Source organism: Ammodytes marinus, assembly GCF_949987685.1.
Source record: "Ammodytes marinus genome assembly, chromosome: 10".
In the NCBI taxonomy this organism is placed as follows: Eukaryota; Metazoa; Chordata; class Actinopteri; order Uranoscopiformes; family Ammodytidae; genus Ammodytes; species Ammodytes marinus.
Window position 1 is genome coordinate 7,309,575 of NC_137214.1, and position 18,116 is coordinate 7,327,690.

General features: G+C 43.1%; 1 protein-coding gene across 2 annotated transcripts; it reads right to left on the reverse strand.

Moving 5' to 3' along the window:
• Window positions 1–195: 195 nt before the first annotated feature.
• On the reverse strand, window positions 196–16,877 carry eda (ectodysplasin A). Of its 2 annotated transcripts, none has more exons than XM_080035719.1 (8): window positions 16,454–16,877; window positions 8,080–8,179; window positions 5,102–5,140; window positions 4,237–4,407; window positions 3,229–3,263; window positions 3,066–3,117; window positions 1,966–2,090; window positions 196–1,600 (listed from the first exon to the last, which is right to left on the reverse strand). In XM_080035719.1, exons 1-8 carry the CDS (start codon window positions 16,769–16,771, stop codon window positions 1,340–1,342), a joined length of 1,101 nt encoding a protein of 366 aa, XP_079891845.1. In that variant the 5' UTR covers window positions 16,772–16,877; the 3' UTR covers window positions 196–1,339. The 2 variants fall into 2 exon arrangements, with proteins under 2 accessions (XP_079891845.1, XP_079891844.1); XM_080035718.1 differs by having other exon boundaries at window positions 1,960–2,090.
• Between the last annotated feature and the right edge of the window lie 1,239 nt (window positions 16,878–18,116).

The window sequence follows — 18,116 nt, forward strand, 5'->3', positions numbered from 1 at the left end:
ATTTTAATAAAGACAGAGGCCCCCACCCAAAGAACATAATTTTTTCTTGTCAGTACTTGCGCCAGCAGGGTCCAATCCGAAAAGAAAAAAGTTTTGACCTTTTTAAATCAATACCACCCGCTGCAAAAACACAAAAAGACAGACACATGCATTTAGACAGAACATGAAACATTTTAATCCATCAATCAACTCCATTTACAAAAGTATATCCCATTTTATATACAATATGTACAAAGACGTATAAACAACTATCATTTTTCCACATGGATTCATTCATACGGTAACTAAACAATAGCACTGTAACAAAACATATCTCTGATATTCTGCAGGGATGCTGTAGTGCAAATGTGCGCAAAATATATAGTGCTGTTGCTCTGTGAATACCTTATAACTCCAGTTGTAATGGATTTCTCTCAGCTTTGCATTGATGCCTTTTTATATTTGCTTTGAGCAATTATAATCATTTTCATCATAACCCATGGGGCATATGGAGTTTTGAACCCCTTGTCACCAATAACTGTTCATAGAATTAAATTAGTTAAAAATAGGCCAAGTACACAAACTGCAAACAAAACATTTTGAATTGCTTTTGGAGATACAAGATTATCATTCAACAGCACTTTAAAATATGTAAATATTAAGTATATGTCAGCGCAGTGTCCTTCCTTGTTATAAAGAGAGATGCCGTCTGTGTTGACACAAAATGGTGACTATAAATAGAAACTTTTGTTTGAGGAGGACATTCGGCTCATTCAATGCGAGGGGAAGCATAACAGTGTCTATGTTGTCCTTTTTTTCAAAATACAGAACTGTGAAAGTGAACAAAAGTCACCCAGGGGCTTCCTCAACTTGAATCATTCAGAGGGCTTTACAGGTGGATTCAGCCATTTTGGAGAATGATTGTTTTCAAAATCACTTTTGTGTTGTTGTCAAAAATCAGTTAATATCTCTTGATAATTTCATACCTCATGATTCGCTACATGTGCGTACTGCGTTTTAAAATAAAAGAAGACAGAAAAGGGTGTGAATACGAAGACTCTGTAAAATGGTATGTAAACAAAGGGGGCCCTCCGTAGCTAGCAAGATACCTCGCTTACAGAGCCTAGGCTGTGTATTACAGGGCACACAAAGTAAGGACAGGTAGCGGACTGTGAGGAGACATTCACTTTTAGATTTAGACAAAAAGTGATTTTGACAACATTGCGTTCTCCAGAATTGCTGACTCCACCTTTTTAAGTTGCCTCTAAACAGGGGCAAGACTCGTGCTTGGCAGTTGCTTGCTACTGATTGGACCATCGTGAGACACTGTTCAGAGGGGGCCGGTGTGACGGCGTAGTTTTCAGTTCTGTCCAGCAGAGGGAGCCTCTCCAAGTCTGACGCTGCCCAGGAAGGTGGTGTGGTTGGTCATGCTGATGAGCGTGTCCTCGTACACTATGCGTATGGAGATCCTCTGGCCCGCGCGCAGCAGGCTCACGCCGGCCGTGTAGCAGGTGTTGAACTTGCGCTGGCCCGTCTCGATGCTGCAGGTGCAGCGCAGGAACGGGTTGGAGTCCACCATCACCTCATAGCTGGCAATGTCCGTGAAGTTGAGGTAGTACACCTGGGCGGGAGAGCGGAGAGCAGGAATGAAACTCACAGACAAGACTTGATGAGAGGGGTAGTCAAAACACACGGTCCACATGATATTTAAAGAGCTTATTTAATAAAAGCCGAAACAGCTGGGATATCACTGTGTAGCCAAACAAGGCTTTGGGTTATAGAGGTTCACATTATACCCACAGGGGAGGGGGGGGGGGGAGTCGGAGAAAAAGAAATATGCCTCATAGTGTAACTCAGACATGTAAGGATAATGAAAAGCAAGCATGGGTTTTATCTTAAGCTTAACTACAGAGCAACTGTCAGTTCACTTTTGACTCTGATCGATAAATTATAAGGAGTTACGTCAAGGACCGTACTCACTTCTACCTGACTATAGATGAAGTAGACACCGTCCAGCAGCACTTCCAGCTCTCCGGAGCGCGAGTGCATTTTGAAGACGCGGTGATGGATGGACACCATCTTCCAGTTCCTTAAGATGCCTTCGGACAGATCTAAACAACATGTCACAAACAAACAAACAAACAAAGGAGTGAGGGAGGGGTGGCGGGGCACACACACACACAGTCTACACAAACAGCCATCAGCCATGTTTAACTGCAACCAGAGCACAGCGCTGACAGAGAATGTAAACCCGCTAATGATGCTTACACTCCTGTGGCAAGAGTGATGCAGCATAACTTGAATCTGCTAGCATGCAAGGCTTCTGCTCTTGACCCGAGTTAACACGCGTCTGCCTTGTAATGTAAGACTACACCTGTATACTAATCCTCTAATAGCTGTGGGATTACTTTAGCGCTGCCATAAGCCTACATAATCTTGTATAGGAAATATTGGTGGCAAGTTACATTCAGCCCTAGATCTTCGGTTGTGTAAGTGATTGTGTTAAAGGTGGAGTCTGTCAGTAATTCTTGAGAAAGTTTTTTGTCAAAATCAGTGAATTACTCCTCACAATTCTACTACCTGTCTGCACTGTGTGCAGATGTTAATACACAGGGCTCTGTAACCTGGTATTCAAATGGGCCAATTGTACCTTACAACATTCCCATTTACAGAGCCTAGGCTATGTATTAACACTATTAAACATTTTTTTTTCAGCGCACAAACAGCACAGTACAATGGGGAGATATTCACTGATTTGGACAACAAGTGATTTTGACAACAAGCATTCTCCAGAATCGCTGCCTCCGCCTTAAACCTACCGTTAGGCGACCGAATAAAAGGAAATATCTCGAAGAACATCTGGCACTTAAAAATCTCCAGTGCAAACCTTTTTTAATGCAACCGAATGCTGACAGTTCACAGGAGCTTTGATTTATACTGGGGGTAAATCTGTGGTCTAGCAAGGGATGTGTACAGCGCAACAGTTGCAGAGCCCGGGTCGTTTAGAAGGCTAAGGCATGTTTTTTTTTGTCTCAAACAACGGCGGTGCGACAACAACAAAGAAACACACAGAAAAAAAACCTCACCTTCTCTCACTTGGATGGTCGTCTCCTGTCCTTGCAAATGAACCACTGCAGGCTGGAAAAAAAAGAAGATCTCTGGTGACTAATTTTGGATGCACAGTGAAACGAGCGAACAGCTGTTTAATCAGGGGTAAGAATTGAATTTCAACAGGGTGACATAATCTACCTGGTATTCCTTTGTTTTGGTCTTATCGGCAACTCCTGCAAGAACAAGAGAAAGAAACATTATAACTCTTTTGGCCTTTCCAACGCCGGCCACAAGAGAAGAGAAAAAGATGATTAAAACAAAACAAACACAAGACATAGTTGAAAAGATAGATCACTGCAATCCCAAACTGTTGTTTGACGTCCCGAAAACTCTCTCACCGTGAACCCAATGAGTTCATCACTTTTTGACAACTAGAGCCCCTTTCTAGTGTGGGAAAGCGTGTCTCACATGCGGGAATAGGTCTGTAATCTAAGAACACATCTCTTAGCTCGTGGGTGTATCCAAGTGCTCTTGGCTCCAGTAAAATTCGATCACTTTTCCAGCACTTATAAGATAAAAGATCAACTTTTCAAACCCCAAAGCTTTAAATACACTATACTGTATATCTATATATAAAAAAAGGGAAATGTTTGAAATCTTAACTTATCCACAAAATAGTACGGTATACATAAAATGTATATTGAGAATCACCTGATAAGGCTTTTGAAGAAAAACACTTGGATTTTCCATAAAAATATTAATATAAAAAGAAGATTAAACACTAAAACCTTATATAACGAAGTATGTCCTATGTGTCCTGTATAATTTCTGGAATCATTTGTAGACATATGGAAGCCCAATTTAATCCAATCTGCTGAATATAAATCAGCATGAAGAAAAATGTGTGTAAACTAGACATTACTTTTTTGACAGTCTGGTGACCAATATGTAGAACATCCAGAATTTCCAGTAATGTGTTCAGATTTCAAGCACATTTCAAATCTTGGCTGGTATTACATCTACGGTGACCCCCATCTCAACCTATACTATGGCACCCCTTCCAAAATGGAAAACTTAAGGAGATATGCGAAAAGCCAAATTTCAATGTGCCCTGTGTAGCTAGCTTATTACTTTGAAGCAACATTTAAAATCTAAAATGTTTCCAAACTTTCCAGAGTCCATACGAAGTGTGTGACGTTTAAATACCTGCTGGCCCTTGAGTGCCGGGAGGTCCCTGTGGCCCGGGAGGTCCAGGGGGTCCGGCTGGCCCCACGGCGTTGCTCCCAGGAATACCGGGGATTCCAGGGATGCCTGGTGGCCCCTGAGGGCCCGGGGGACCAGGCGGACCAGGGGGCCCCGGTATCGACCTCTTTTTCCCTGGAAAGAAAGAAAGCAAAACGGTTGGCATAACTTAAAACTAATCAGGTATCAGGACATTTTTGGACTGTTGAGTCAATTTAATTCATATGGCTCGATATGTCAAAAGTGGATTCTCAGCGATTCTGGAGAATTCTTGTTGGCACTTTAGGTTGAAAACAAGTGAATAGCTCATCACGATCCGCTACCTGTATGAACTGTGTTTGTGCAGTGTTAAAAGACAGCCTAGGCTCTGTAAACTGCATGTTGCTAGCTACTGCAGGCCCCCTTTGCTTATCTACCAGTTAACAAAGCCTAGGCTGTGTATTAACACTGGATTTTTCTTCCAGCGCACAGTACGGACAGGTAGCGGATCGTGAGGAGATATTCACTGATTTTGACAAAAAGTGATTTTGAGAACAAGTGTTCTCTGGAATCGCTGACTCCACCTTTCAATTTGCCTCCCAAGGGCTTACAATCTGTAATACAAGCATGTGCACGGACTGTGAATTCTGGTATGAATCAAGCCGCGAGGCAGAAGCAATGTCCCTGATGGATGGAATCAAACATTGAAAGCTTGTCATTCACTTTAAGCCAAACACGGTTATTGGATTTCGGCCGACATCTCAAGGATGCCTGCGGAAGAGAGAGGCAAGCAGGTAGCGGTGGAATCAATGACCAAGATAACTGGAACCTAGGCTGAAATATGTATTACCTTTTTTCTTCTCTTTCCTTCTTTCCCTCCCAGTCGATTCTGTAAGATACAAAAACAGTGTGATTAAGCTTGAAATGGTCTCCTGGACAATTATCATCTCAGATAACATCTCCAGTATCCCGCTCATTGCGTTTAGGTATCCTACACAGGGCTAAAATAACATATTCAGATGTTCGGCACTGAACACTGGAGTGGAGGTATGTCAGTCTGTGGTATCTTCCAGTGTAGTAATTTGTAAGTGTGGTTTCACCTCCTCTGTATGAACAAGTGCCTTAAGCATTCACAGGCAGTGGAACTGGAGAAGATCATTAGAGAGATACTTTATCCTGCCAAAATCCTTTTTCTTTGAATTAAGCCCAGATGGAGAATGCAGATGAAAGTGTGTCTACATGTGTGTTTGTGTGTATGTGTGTGTGTGTGTGTGTGCACGTCTCCCGCTTTTACAACCAAGTGTACGTGTGTGCATGCATGGATGTTGGTGGGGCATCTATGTCAATGCTTGAAAGACAAAATGCACTTAGTGTGCATCTGTGTGTATGTGCGTGTGCGCTCTCTGAGCTGAAGAATCCTTTTCAAAAAGCCGTCTCGCTGCTTTTGTGTTTACCATGTCATTACAACTACAAAGGCCATTTAACCTTAAAACCTCACAGTTTGAGTCCCCCTCAAACATATGGCCAGTATTTCTCCTCTGGCTAAATGACTGGATGCATCCGCATAGATTTCTCTTAACGAGCAGCCCCTATCTGGAATCTGGTGCCCGTTAGGAGTGCCCAGAAAGCACACATACATACGCACACGTGCACACACACACACACACACACACACACACACACACACACACACACACACACACACACACACACACACACACACACACACACACACACACACACACACACACACACACACACACACACACACACACACACACACACACACACACACACACACACTTCTAAGGCTGAGATTACAAAAGGCTTTGTCTGTGGGCTGAGAGCAGAGGAGAGACCTGGGAATGATTAGTGTTTAGAGGCTCGGGACTTTACTGATTTATGTAGAAAGTCTCAAAGGTGAGTTTTTTTTTCTAATTTAAACACAATCACTAAACTTCCCCCCAAGTATTCGGTGTCACGCCACAGACATTGGAATGCCTTGTGATCATGCTGCACTTGTTGCTCTCAGACATGAAACATCAAAGGCCCTCGCCGTTTTATTTGCATAGCTCACATTCTAAACAAAAACTACAAAAGCAAATTTCAGACATATTGGCCATATGGTTTTTCGGTGGAGCTATTGATTACGATAAATCAATTCGAATTTCCCATGGAATTAATGAAAGCCAGCAAAGCGCCTGGGATGATAACCTCTTTCAGAAAAATTGCCAACTGCTTCTTTGAAATTACTGCATGTTCTACAAAGTGATTCCGCCCCCCCCCACTCCAACAACCCCTCATCATCATAGTTTCTGATGGTTCGGACGTGACCGATAACACAGATGGATTCCAAAGTCTGCTGTAGATACAAAATTATATTTTTGGGGACCTGGTAATATTTTGAGACAGGGGGAAATAAACACAGGCTTCGCTGTCTGTTTCAAATTGGTGAAACCCTCCCAAAACCTCTTGTTGTCCTTGTTTGCCGTCCAAGTAATAATCAATCCCATTCCATTCAATCTCTTGCTCTATAAACTCGGCAACATTATGTGGTGGAGCTGCTTTGTTAAGTAATCACAGAGAGTGGTAAAAACAATAAAAATAAAATAATAAATTCCCCCAAAAGTGAGAAACCATAGAAAACAGCTTTTCAAAATGTAAGAGCCCTTGAGCCAACTGAAAGCTAGGGCTAGCCCGAATACCATTTTACAGGCTTCGAATATTCGTTAGATTTTCCGAGCAAATATTCGAGTACTCGTTCTAAAAAAACACACTATCAAAACCGACATTAATAATCCAAATGTACTCACTGAAACTGAGTGTGTGAGCCGAGACAGTAAGCTGCGTAGTTTGTTGATACTTTAATAACTTTCGAATGGTAATAAAGTCGGAGTTCCTTACTTTTTCCGTAACCCTTACAGGAGCTTATCAATTCAACCCGGAACATGCATCTTTTCGGGGATTTATAAATCCATACAAAGGTCCAATATTGATAGTCTTTTGTGTCCATATTATATCCATTATTGACCGCGTATTCCCATGACGCAAGCAAGTCAGTGTTGATGATGGGCGATAGCAGCACTGCATTACGAACATAAACAAACAGCTAAGGTAAGCTAACGTTAGCATTACGCCAAGCATTAGGCTACTTTTCCTTCCAAAATCGCGCTATTGTTGTGTTATAGAGTTAAGAGTAACACATAATCTATTTTTCCTCCATCTCTCTCTCCCTTGGTGCCGCTTTAGTTTGCCTCACTCTGGTAACATCACATAGCCTAGCCTACAGCTTATATCACTGGTTGCGCTTTGAAAGGTCAGCGGCCAACTAGGTCAAAGTTCAAATAATTTGATAATATATTTTAAATGAAAGTCTAATGTGTATTTTACAATTGTCGTATAACTTGTGTATCTAATAATTTTTTGCTGACGAAATATGTTGCAGTTTGAGGTGCTTTTGCAAAAAAAAATCAGAATACTGAATTGAGCTCCGAATATTAATTTATCAAACGAATACTCGGATATTCGAATAATTCGGGCCAGCCCTACTGAAAGCCCTGTTATTTACACTGTACTGAATCCCCCTCCAAACAAACACACGGTTAGAAAAAGCATTGCTTAACAGTGGACCAGGGCCGTTGCCAAGTACATATGCAGAAAATAGACCGACGCAGGTGCACCACCGAGCAATGGCTTGTGGGTGTTTTCTTTTTGTTATTAAATGTTCTGAAATTTGAGTTTGAGCCTGAAAAACATAGGAGGGGGAGATAATACGCTTAAGTATCAGCATACAACTTCAAGGTATAAAAAAAACTACAAAAAACATGCCTGTATCTGGCTGCTTTCCGGGACTCCTTTTCGCTCGCTGAGTGATGCCCCTGTGATCCTCTGTGGCGTGGAAGTCGCTATTTCGGTGCAGTATCTTCTCCTAGTTAAAAAACAAACAAAAAAAGGAAATATTATTTATCATGAGTCTGGGTCATTCATACTGTAGCAGAGAAAAAAGGGGGCCACTGCTTTATCCTCGGAATAGTCATGCCAGCCAAGGCCAAGACAATAGGCATGAGTGATACACAGTGTTTGAGAGCGATACCAATGTCAAACAAGTGGCCTTTTCTATTCTTGGGGGGTATAATGTTTGCACAGAGACAACTTGGGGCATTTGAAGAGATGTGAGACATTGTCAGCCCAGCATATTCACTTGTGGCCAAGGCATTGTCCCGTCCCATCGGGGCCTGTAAACCCATCCTGTAACCCAAGTCACTTTTGTCTGTGTTTTTCCTGCCGTTTGAGACAAGTCACCTGGAAACGACTGCTCTAAAATTCACCTTTTTTTAATACAAAAGGAGGACATGAATTGTGGTTAATCTGAGAGCAATACCCCCATTCATATGGCACCTGGTCCCAGCCCTATTCACAGAGGATGCATGAATAAGATACAAAAAAAAAATATCAAAGAAAAAGGGATCTGATGTAGCTGCTCTGAGCTCATCCCCTAAAAAACAGGAAAAGCTATGCTACAGTGGTGGGGGTGTGTGTTCCCATGGGCGAGTGAGTGGCGGGACACATCGCATGCCTGTGTTCTTATGTGACCGGTTTTCTGCTGGAAATACATTCACATGAACTCTGAAGGACGCCGCTGACCTGACTGTAACACACCCCGAGACGTGACCGGCTCTGACAACAAACGAAAAAAAAAAAAAACACGTTTCGTGCTAAGGACTTAAGAGTTAGATTGTTCAAAGTCGCCTTCGGTTAGAGAAGAGCCAGTTTGTGATCACATCTTTGGAGGATTCCCAGAATCCCGATAGACAAAGAAAGGAAAAAGTCGGCACTGGTGGAAAACCCAACGAGACCACCCAAAGGCTCCCTTTTCGTCGAGGCCCTTTGCAATATATGAGATCGCTTTCGGTCACACTTTGGAGTGTCAGCATAAATAATGGTACCAGCGCTAGATAAAGGCTTCTCCGTATAGCCGAGGACAGTCCAGACAACTTCTTATTGGCGTGCTCGGACATCTGCTTGGAGTTTGGAATGGCTGACATCTCCCCAAAGCAGTGACACATGCGCACACAGCACCTTTAGCGTGGATCAAAAGATAATAAATAATGATGTAGCATTCATTATCAGACAAGCTTACTGACAGACACTTTGACCTCTTTTTTATCTTCTCCCTATCCAATCCCAGTTGGGTACAAGATGACATATTCCATGTTTCCCCCTTCTGTGATGCTCGAGTAAACATAGTTGTTAAACCCCTCCCCCCCGCTCCCCCCTGACGGCGAGAAAAACTAACTTCTCCTGAACGCAGCATGAACTCCCAGTGCCTCTTTGTGTGGTTTTTCCAGCACTGAGCCACTGAAGAAACCATAAGAAGGCACTAGACAAGAAAAGTTGTGTTTCGAGTTTTCTTCTATACCTCGTCTCAGATGTGGGGAAGGAGCCCTACCACGACCGACCCCCCCTCCTCCCTCCCTTTGTGGTGAGGGATGAGCTCTATCATGTCAAACACCCCCCAGTGGGCTGTTTTTGGGTAGCAGTTAAACTATATACATCTCTGACCAGCTGCCAGCCATGTCTGACCTTCTCATAAGCAAACAGGAATTTTTAGCCTGACGGTGGAGTATGTGTTGAAAGAAGTTTTTTTTTTTTTTTGCAGACGTGCAGAACCCTCCAGATGTTTGCGCTGTTCATTTGGCGCGCAGGTGTCTCCAACATCTCCTCTCCAGCTGTTGGCATACAGAGGAGCTTTTCACTTCTCAAAGGGATTTCGGGAGTGTATGTTCAAGACATATGGCATTACACTTTCGTCTGTTCTGACAGCCAAACATGATTTCAACAGCCAATTTCTGGCACTGGGATTAAGCTCCGGCCCAAACGACAAAAAAACAAACAAGCAATCTGCTAGGCTACTACCAACACAACTGCTGTAGCGGCCGCCGGTGTCCCGCAGATGAAGGCAACAAAGTGATTTCAGAAAATAAATTTTTCCCATTAGACGACGACGTTTGAGAAATGGGTTCTGCCTGCGCTCCCCTTGTTTGCTTCATTGCACTTCATTACAACATTTACGGCCTTCATAGCCTGCGCAGGCCCTGTCGAGTTACAGTAAATCAGGATGACAACGTGTTGGTATGTATGCCAAGTGCCAAAGATTGACTAAACCATTCTTTTTTTTCGGCACAAGGGGAAAAATGCTATTAATTAGAGGGCTTTCAAATCTTCAAAGCGTGGGGGTGGGGGTGGTGCCGTTGCGCACGGAGGACCGCGATTCCCTGTTGCTCCGTAAGGATATGACTAAAATTCAGCTCACCCCAGGGAGGTGTAATTTTGTGATCACAAGACTTCTTTTGTTGCCCCTATTAACACTTACTACTCCTACAACAGCTTGTATTCTTACCCATTTCTGTACTCACACTACCGAAGCTGTTTGTGCAAATAAAATGAGACAACACAAGTGTTTGTATTATTAGCGATACTGTTTCCTGGCTCACATTGCTCCACAACTAGACTTTATTGTGGCAGCGAAGCCTCTTACTCTTGGAATAGCAGCAGTAAATTGCGGTGGAGAATGTGAGGTTACAAAGATTGAGGAGGTGAAACTCGGAGCTGGTGGCTGTGGTTGCCAGATGATGCAGGCTGTGTGCTTGGCCTTCACAATATATCCAGAATGTATCGTTGATTGAGGCTGCTTGAACTACAACAAATGGCATTCAATTCCATGTGCATTCACACTCTGCATGCCAATATATTGGCCAGTCAGATGAAGCCTTCCAGAAAATGTTATAAAGGAGGGACATGAAGCTTAAGTAATCAATCAATAATAAAACCATAAATCATGTTCTTTGAATGGAAATAATGCATTTTGTTCAGTGTCTGCAAAAGCCGCTTACTGCCTGTTATCTGTTGGCAGTGAACTCAAGCAGAAAGAGCAGAAACACTGTATATTTAACAATTTGTTTATTTATCGCAGGCTATATCGTCATCGCAATATTCAACAATGTAATCGCATTATACATGTTTTCCTGATATCGTGCAGCCCATCATTAATAACTTACGCCAAACATACTGCAGGGAAGTAAAGCTCCATAATTCTGCTGTGATTCACACTCCTGGACGGAACAATATAGTACAAAAGAAGGAGTGTCCTTCCCCGGGCCAATGTCTGGGAGGACATGTGTTTTTAAAGCAGAACCGGGCTAATTCAATAAGAGGATCCATAGATTGTCATCTGTAAAACGCTGTGGAGCTCAACCTGAGGGAAATGTTGCCTGTCAGCAGCCAATCACATTTCACATTGTTGCAACACTCGCTGGCAAAGTGACTCCTGAGCAGAAATGCCGTGAATGCCTGGAGAATTTATTATTTTGGTCGATGTTTGTGACTCTGGACTTAATCTTTACTGGGCGTCCACGCCATCCGTCTGTCAAAGACAATTCGCTCTTATATGGAAAAGTTTTCAGCCTCAAGTATGTGAAGTCTGGACCTCCTCTGCCAGGGCTTTTTATTGCACTTGTGTCCACACTGATTAATTCCTGATATGGAGGGGCCTCAATCGCGCGCTCTATCTGTACACATGATACTGCTGTTTTAACTAATCACGAACTAGTCACAATTAAAAGGAGAAGTGGGTGACAGCCCACCCTGGCGCCCCTTAGAGCTTGTACGCTTTGCTGAGGACTTTGTGTCCCATCAAACTGACTTTTTTAATAGCCGTTAACTAGGCTCCAGATGTTCCAGCATCTGTTCTCCGGGAGACTTTGAAGGCATACATCAGAGGAGAGAAAATTATTTCATATATAATGGTTATAAGAAAAATGTTAGGCAAGAATAAAACGCTACCCGAGCTAACACAATTAAATATTCCACGGGGTTGACTTTTATGACGTTTCACTACTCCGAGGGTCAGGTGAACGAGGGTCAGGCGGGCTGTGAGTGACACTTGCTGCTATTTTGTAATGCCCTGCATCACACTGAAGTGCTCTCTAGAACTACACACACACACGCGCACACACACACACACACACACACACACACACACACACACACACACACACACACACACACACACACACACACACACACACACACACACACACACACACACACACACACACACACACACACACACACACACACACACACCTGGGAGGGGCATTTATTTTACTGTTGGGAACTCTTGCAGATCTGCTGGACAGCTGGGATTTACTGCCTTGCTCAAGGGCATACCGACTGTGACTGTTGAGGCGAAGACTGTTTGTTCACCGGATCATAAATGACCAGATCAGCTGCGCTCATTAAGACGCAACAAGTCGGAATCTGGAAAAGTGTGAAACGTTTAGTGGTACCGAAAGATCTCTCCAAAGTCGTTCTATTCTGCCTGACACTTTTATCCTATATTTTAACTTTTACAACGAGAGCTATAGTGTGTGGGGGGTTGGGGTGAATTCTCTGTAGATCTATAAACCTTTCAAGTGCCAGTTTAGGCCGAAAAAACAATCGTTTCCATCTCTGTACGAACATCAGAGCAAACGTAAAATAAAATTCTATACAGACATCCCGATAGATTTAGATTTTTCCTCGCATCAATCACCCCAAAATCCATGTTACCACCAGCAGTTCCTCCCCTGTTCCCAGACAGACTTACACAGCCCTGATCCTTATCTGGGAGTTATGAGAGTATAAATTCTGCAACTTTTCAGCACAGAGTCCCTGACCTCAATGCCGTAGGTCCAAGTTAGAGGAGCTTTTTCTTTCCCCAGTAATAGAAGGCCGCAGAAGAACAGGACAGACATGGGATTAAAATTAAATAAAATGCAGGAAAATATATAACAAAACATACCACATCTAATATCATTAGACTAAAACTACATTTGCTGCCAGTGTGTGTTCTTTTCATTATCAAACTCAAGCATTAAAAAATTCCTAGAGTTCATTGCAAAGAAAAACAATTCTCAGATTTTACATTTTCCAATTGTATCTTTCAATTGAAAGGAACTGTTATCATCCTTACTGCCATTATCTCCATCAAACAAAACATTGCTCTATTCTGTTTAAAACCTAGAGGCCAATTGGCAAGAGCATTATGCCAAACAAAAGTCTGGATTTCGCACTACCAAGATTGATCTGCATGTGCCACTGACCAGCCAAGTTAAAACACTGCTAACAGTCTGCTTTGCAAAGCTGAAACTGCACATTGAGAATCCACAACACCTGTCTTCTCCAGATTACATCTAAACCACAACGCTGACTCAATCCCTTCTGAGCAGAGTTTACACACTTGGCACTAAATGATGACGAAGCCTATGCCACCTCATGTCTGTTAGGTCGGATGCCATGTGTCTATGTTGTTTGTTACCACACCTGATTGGATTGGGCTTTTTCTTTGTATTTCTACCAAGAGTTTTCATGTTCTGTTGCACTTGTCTTGTATACCTGCACATCGATCTTCTCTGATGCTGCACCAAGGGCCTTTGATGAGGACTTGAGTGAAAATAATCATCCCAATAAACAACTTGAAACTCTCCAAAATGGGGAATCTTCAAAAGAGGGAACCCATCGCGAAAAGCTATAACAAGTGCGGCCGGCTGCGTCCAAATGCCACATGCTCCTGTTTCTCCAACTATGTAAACTGTGGGATGTGTAATCAGAGTTGTTTAATGCAGACATCTGGCCAGGGACAGCATCACAGCGCTGTTAAATATTTACAGCTGGGCCACAGTCTTTTTTCACCTCATGAAGCATCACCATCTGGGGGTTGAAAATACCAGGAACCATCTCTAAGCTCGGCTCTAACCAGGGGCGGGTAACCAAACGCAAATAGGCTTCTGGCAAAAGGTCAAAATGAATAGGAGATAGAAGAAGCTTTATTCATCGCCACAAGGATATTTTCATCGGTATTTGCTTTGCCTTTTTTATCTTATGTTGCAGTTGCCTTGTTGGCCTCACATCACATGGAATCTCTCTGATGCTGCACAAGTGCCTTTGATGAGACCTTGTGTGAAAAATCCTAATACAATTTGAATAGGCTGAAAATGTTCTGCTTGTGAGGGGAAAACGACGCGGATAACACACAGAAAACAGTGGAGTGCATAGACTCTCTAAGGGGCAGTTGCGAAAAAAATTAAAAGAAGGGCACCTCCTATGTAAAAAAAAACATGAGGCCCTTGTGTGCTAACAGTCGTAAGTCATATATCGAAATGAATAAGGTGATACACACATACTCAAATGCCCATCTGATACAACATTTAGGGCAAACAAGGAGCAAGGAAGTGTCCCATTAGCGTTCCACTTAAAAGTGAAGGGCTCATGTTTGACTAGGGGGTTCCCTATGCTAGAAGAAAAGTCAATCTTTTGCCCTAAGGTGCACCTAAGGCAATGAAATGCCCCTTGTCTGACCTTAGGGCAAGTTTTAAAGACCCATTAGCCGACAGGTGAAATACACCTGTTCGAACAAAGATTTGAAAAAGGGCACTTCAAGTAGTTTTCAGTTTCTGTTGATTCTATCGGCACCTTTTGATAAAAGCAGTAGTGTTTTACGACACCAGCGCCCAAGCGCGTGCCGGCGGCGCATGCATTTGTTAAGGAGGCGAGTGAATCCCTCTATGAAGAGAGATCATAGATGCGTTGCGAAGACGTAATTGATTGTTGTCAGATTAATATTGGTAACATGACAATGGTGAAGCAGATAAAACTCATGATTTAGTACCGTCCAGGAAACACAGGCTTCCATTCTGCCTGGTGTAAATTGTTCTCTGGAAAGATTGGAGGTGTTCAAATTCATTACTAATAACTATATATAAAAAATATATTACTTTCACTGAGGTCTTGTTTCCTCTTACAGGTAATTTATAATCATCAAATAAAAAAATTTGACTTTTAAATTAACATTTAAAAGTTCCTCGAAGAAGCTCTCAGAGCTAAAAGAGCATGGGCAGTTGCCTCCCCCTGTGCATGCAACTGACCACCGGTACCAGAAGTTTGAAGATCTTTTCCAAAAGAGAAATATACATGCACCCAAGTTGACAGCTTTCTAAAACTTCTGGCCAATGCCCCACGCAGAGTATCATTGTCTCTGCTGTATAATAAGGTCACACAGCTGGTGACATGTGAGCTAATAGGAGGAAAGCTAAGTGGAGAGACCTAACACTCGCTCCCCTTTGTGCTGATGAAATTAGTGAGCGTGTGGTGGTGATGGTGGGCTGTTGCCAAAGCCACAGACAACACAATGAACATTCAATCAGCCCCGTTGCCAGAAAAGAAAACACATGTGAGACGAGGCTGGCTCCGCTCCAAGTACCAACTGGCCTCCATCTAAAGTCCCCACAAATTTACATCAGCCCTGGGGCTTTGCACCTGCTGGTGAATGGTGATCCAGTTCATTTTTCCATCCACCTGCTCCAGCTCGCACTTACGCACGCACACACACACACACACACACACACACACACACACACACACACACACACACACACACACACACAGTCACACACACACACACACACACACACACACACACACACACACACACTGACTGACCCCTCTCTGTGAAGCCAGCTGGGCCAGAAGGAGGGAGCCTTTAAGGTTTCTGAGCATCAATTTCTGAATGTTGAGGGATACGACTAATGAGACAGATTAGTTAATTACAGCTGTTTTGTGGGAATCTTAAGTTATCATTGTTATATTTAAAAGGGACTTGTGTATTTGATATGTTTCACATAGTAAATCATTGTCTTTATGGGTTTGTTACACATACATTACTTCAGTTGAACCATAGCTCCCCTCTATTTCAACTTCCTTGATATGCCTCCCAGTCCCAGGGTTGTGTTTACCTGAACATGAGACGCATTTGGCCGGGTGACAGACTTGTTATAGACAGCTTATACCTTCAGTGCATCTCTGTCCAAGCGGCTGAATCAGCGCTGATTCATTCAAAACCTATTTGTCTGGAAGGAAACCGAGCTTGGCAAAAGGTTCGTGACAGCAGCAGCCTACGCTACCGTATAAAGAAGAAGTTGCCCATGCAGAAACATGCCATGACAGAACTTGACACCTTGATACTGGGAAACAAGAGCACTGATCGGAGGTGAATGAACACGAATACCTCTCCTCCGTGTGAGGAATGAAAACAATACCTCGATTCAATGAGCTGCTGTGGATCTATTTTCTTTTTCTTTTATTTATGTAAGTTGTGGATGTTTACCTCTTGATGACCCTCTTCTCCGCCGGTAGACAGCAGCACCTCCGCCGGGTCTGCCAGGTGCTCGCTGCCCGCTAGAGTGAGCATGGAGTCCCGCTTCTGGAGGATAATTTCCCGTTTGACTTCGGAGCGCAGGTCCAGGTAGCAGACGAGCGTGACGGCGTGCAGACACAGCGACAGCAGGAATAATCCCAGGAAGACAACACTGCCACCACCGCTACGAGTCCTGTTGCACGTCTTCTTGTTGCACGTGCACGGAGCTGCAGCCCTGGGCATCACTTTGTCCGGGAAATCCTCCGCGGATGGACCATGGCATGCCATTATCGGGAGAGAGAGAGAGACAGCAGCAGTCACACAGGAGGCCTCTCCTTTATCTCGGCATACTCATCGGCTCGTCTGTGTCTCGCGAGGGGCCGCGGCTATTCATTCAGGTGAAACAGACTCATAGGTGCAGCAGTAAGCAGTAGTAGAGGCAGCCAGCAGCAGGTCGGCGCAAACTTCTTCAGAGTATCTGTAGTAACACAATGGAGACACGCCCACCCGCGCTGTGATTGGCCAAGGCACATTACGAAGCCAGGCGGCTCGACGTTCAGGGGACAGAGGTTGGAGGGCTGAGCGCGCCAGGTGCAGTAGTCGAGCGACACCTAACGGACAAAGCAGGAGGTTGCAACGCCTGTCAGAGTGAAGTTATTGTGTTTGTACATATTTTATTTTAATTAAATTCTAATTTTTTTTTATTATATTGTATTGTATTATTTTATTGCATTTTATAATTTAATTTTCTTTACTTGACATTATTTTTTTACATTTGAAATTTTACTTGTTTTTATTCAGATTTTATTTAGTTATTTTTTTAATATATGTATTTATTGCACTCACACATAGCCTATTATACACACACACACACACACACACACACACACACACACACACACACACACACACACACACACACACACACACACACACACACACACACACACACATATACATATACAGAAACGCAAGCACACAAACACACAACCCCCCCTCCCAAAAAAAGCTGCGTTATTTTAGTTTATAGTGATACATTTGCAATTTTAAACATATGCATATCCTGTGTCTGTAAGCTACTTTAAGGCACATCTATTTTTTCAACTTAATTTGATGGATCTTCTATTGCTCATTTGCTTTGCCAATGCTAACTCTTGTTTTCCATGCCAATGAAACCCTGTTGAAATTGAACTGAGAATGACAGGACGTGAGAATATTCCCCCTCTTTCTATATTGTTTGTTCTTCGCGGTGTTGTGTTATTATTACTCACCGCTTTTGCGACAGGAGAGGCACATATCGTGACCTACCCTCGGTCATTCATTCTCAGTCATGAGTGTGAACGGGTCGGGGGTGGTCAGTGATCTAACGTACATTGTTTACGCGTGTGTTTAATGTGTGTAAGGGGCTTTGGGGCAAGCTATTTTTCATTGGTATACTTTGTTTGGCACTTTTTGGTTTTTGTGCTGTGGGTGGCAACATGGGGCGGCGGTGCGTGGCGTGGTGGTCCCGTGTGAGGATTTCATTGGAAAGAAAAAAAGCCCTGGTAAATATTGGGCCATGGTGTGTTGTCATTGGAAAAGAACCAATCATTATTTCATCATCAAAGAGTGGAAAAGTATTGCAAATGATATT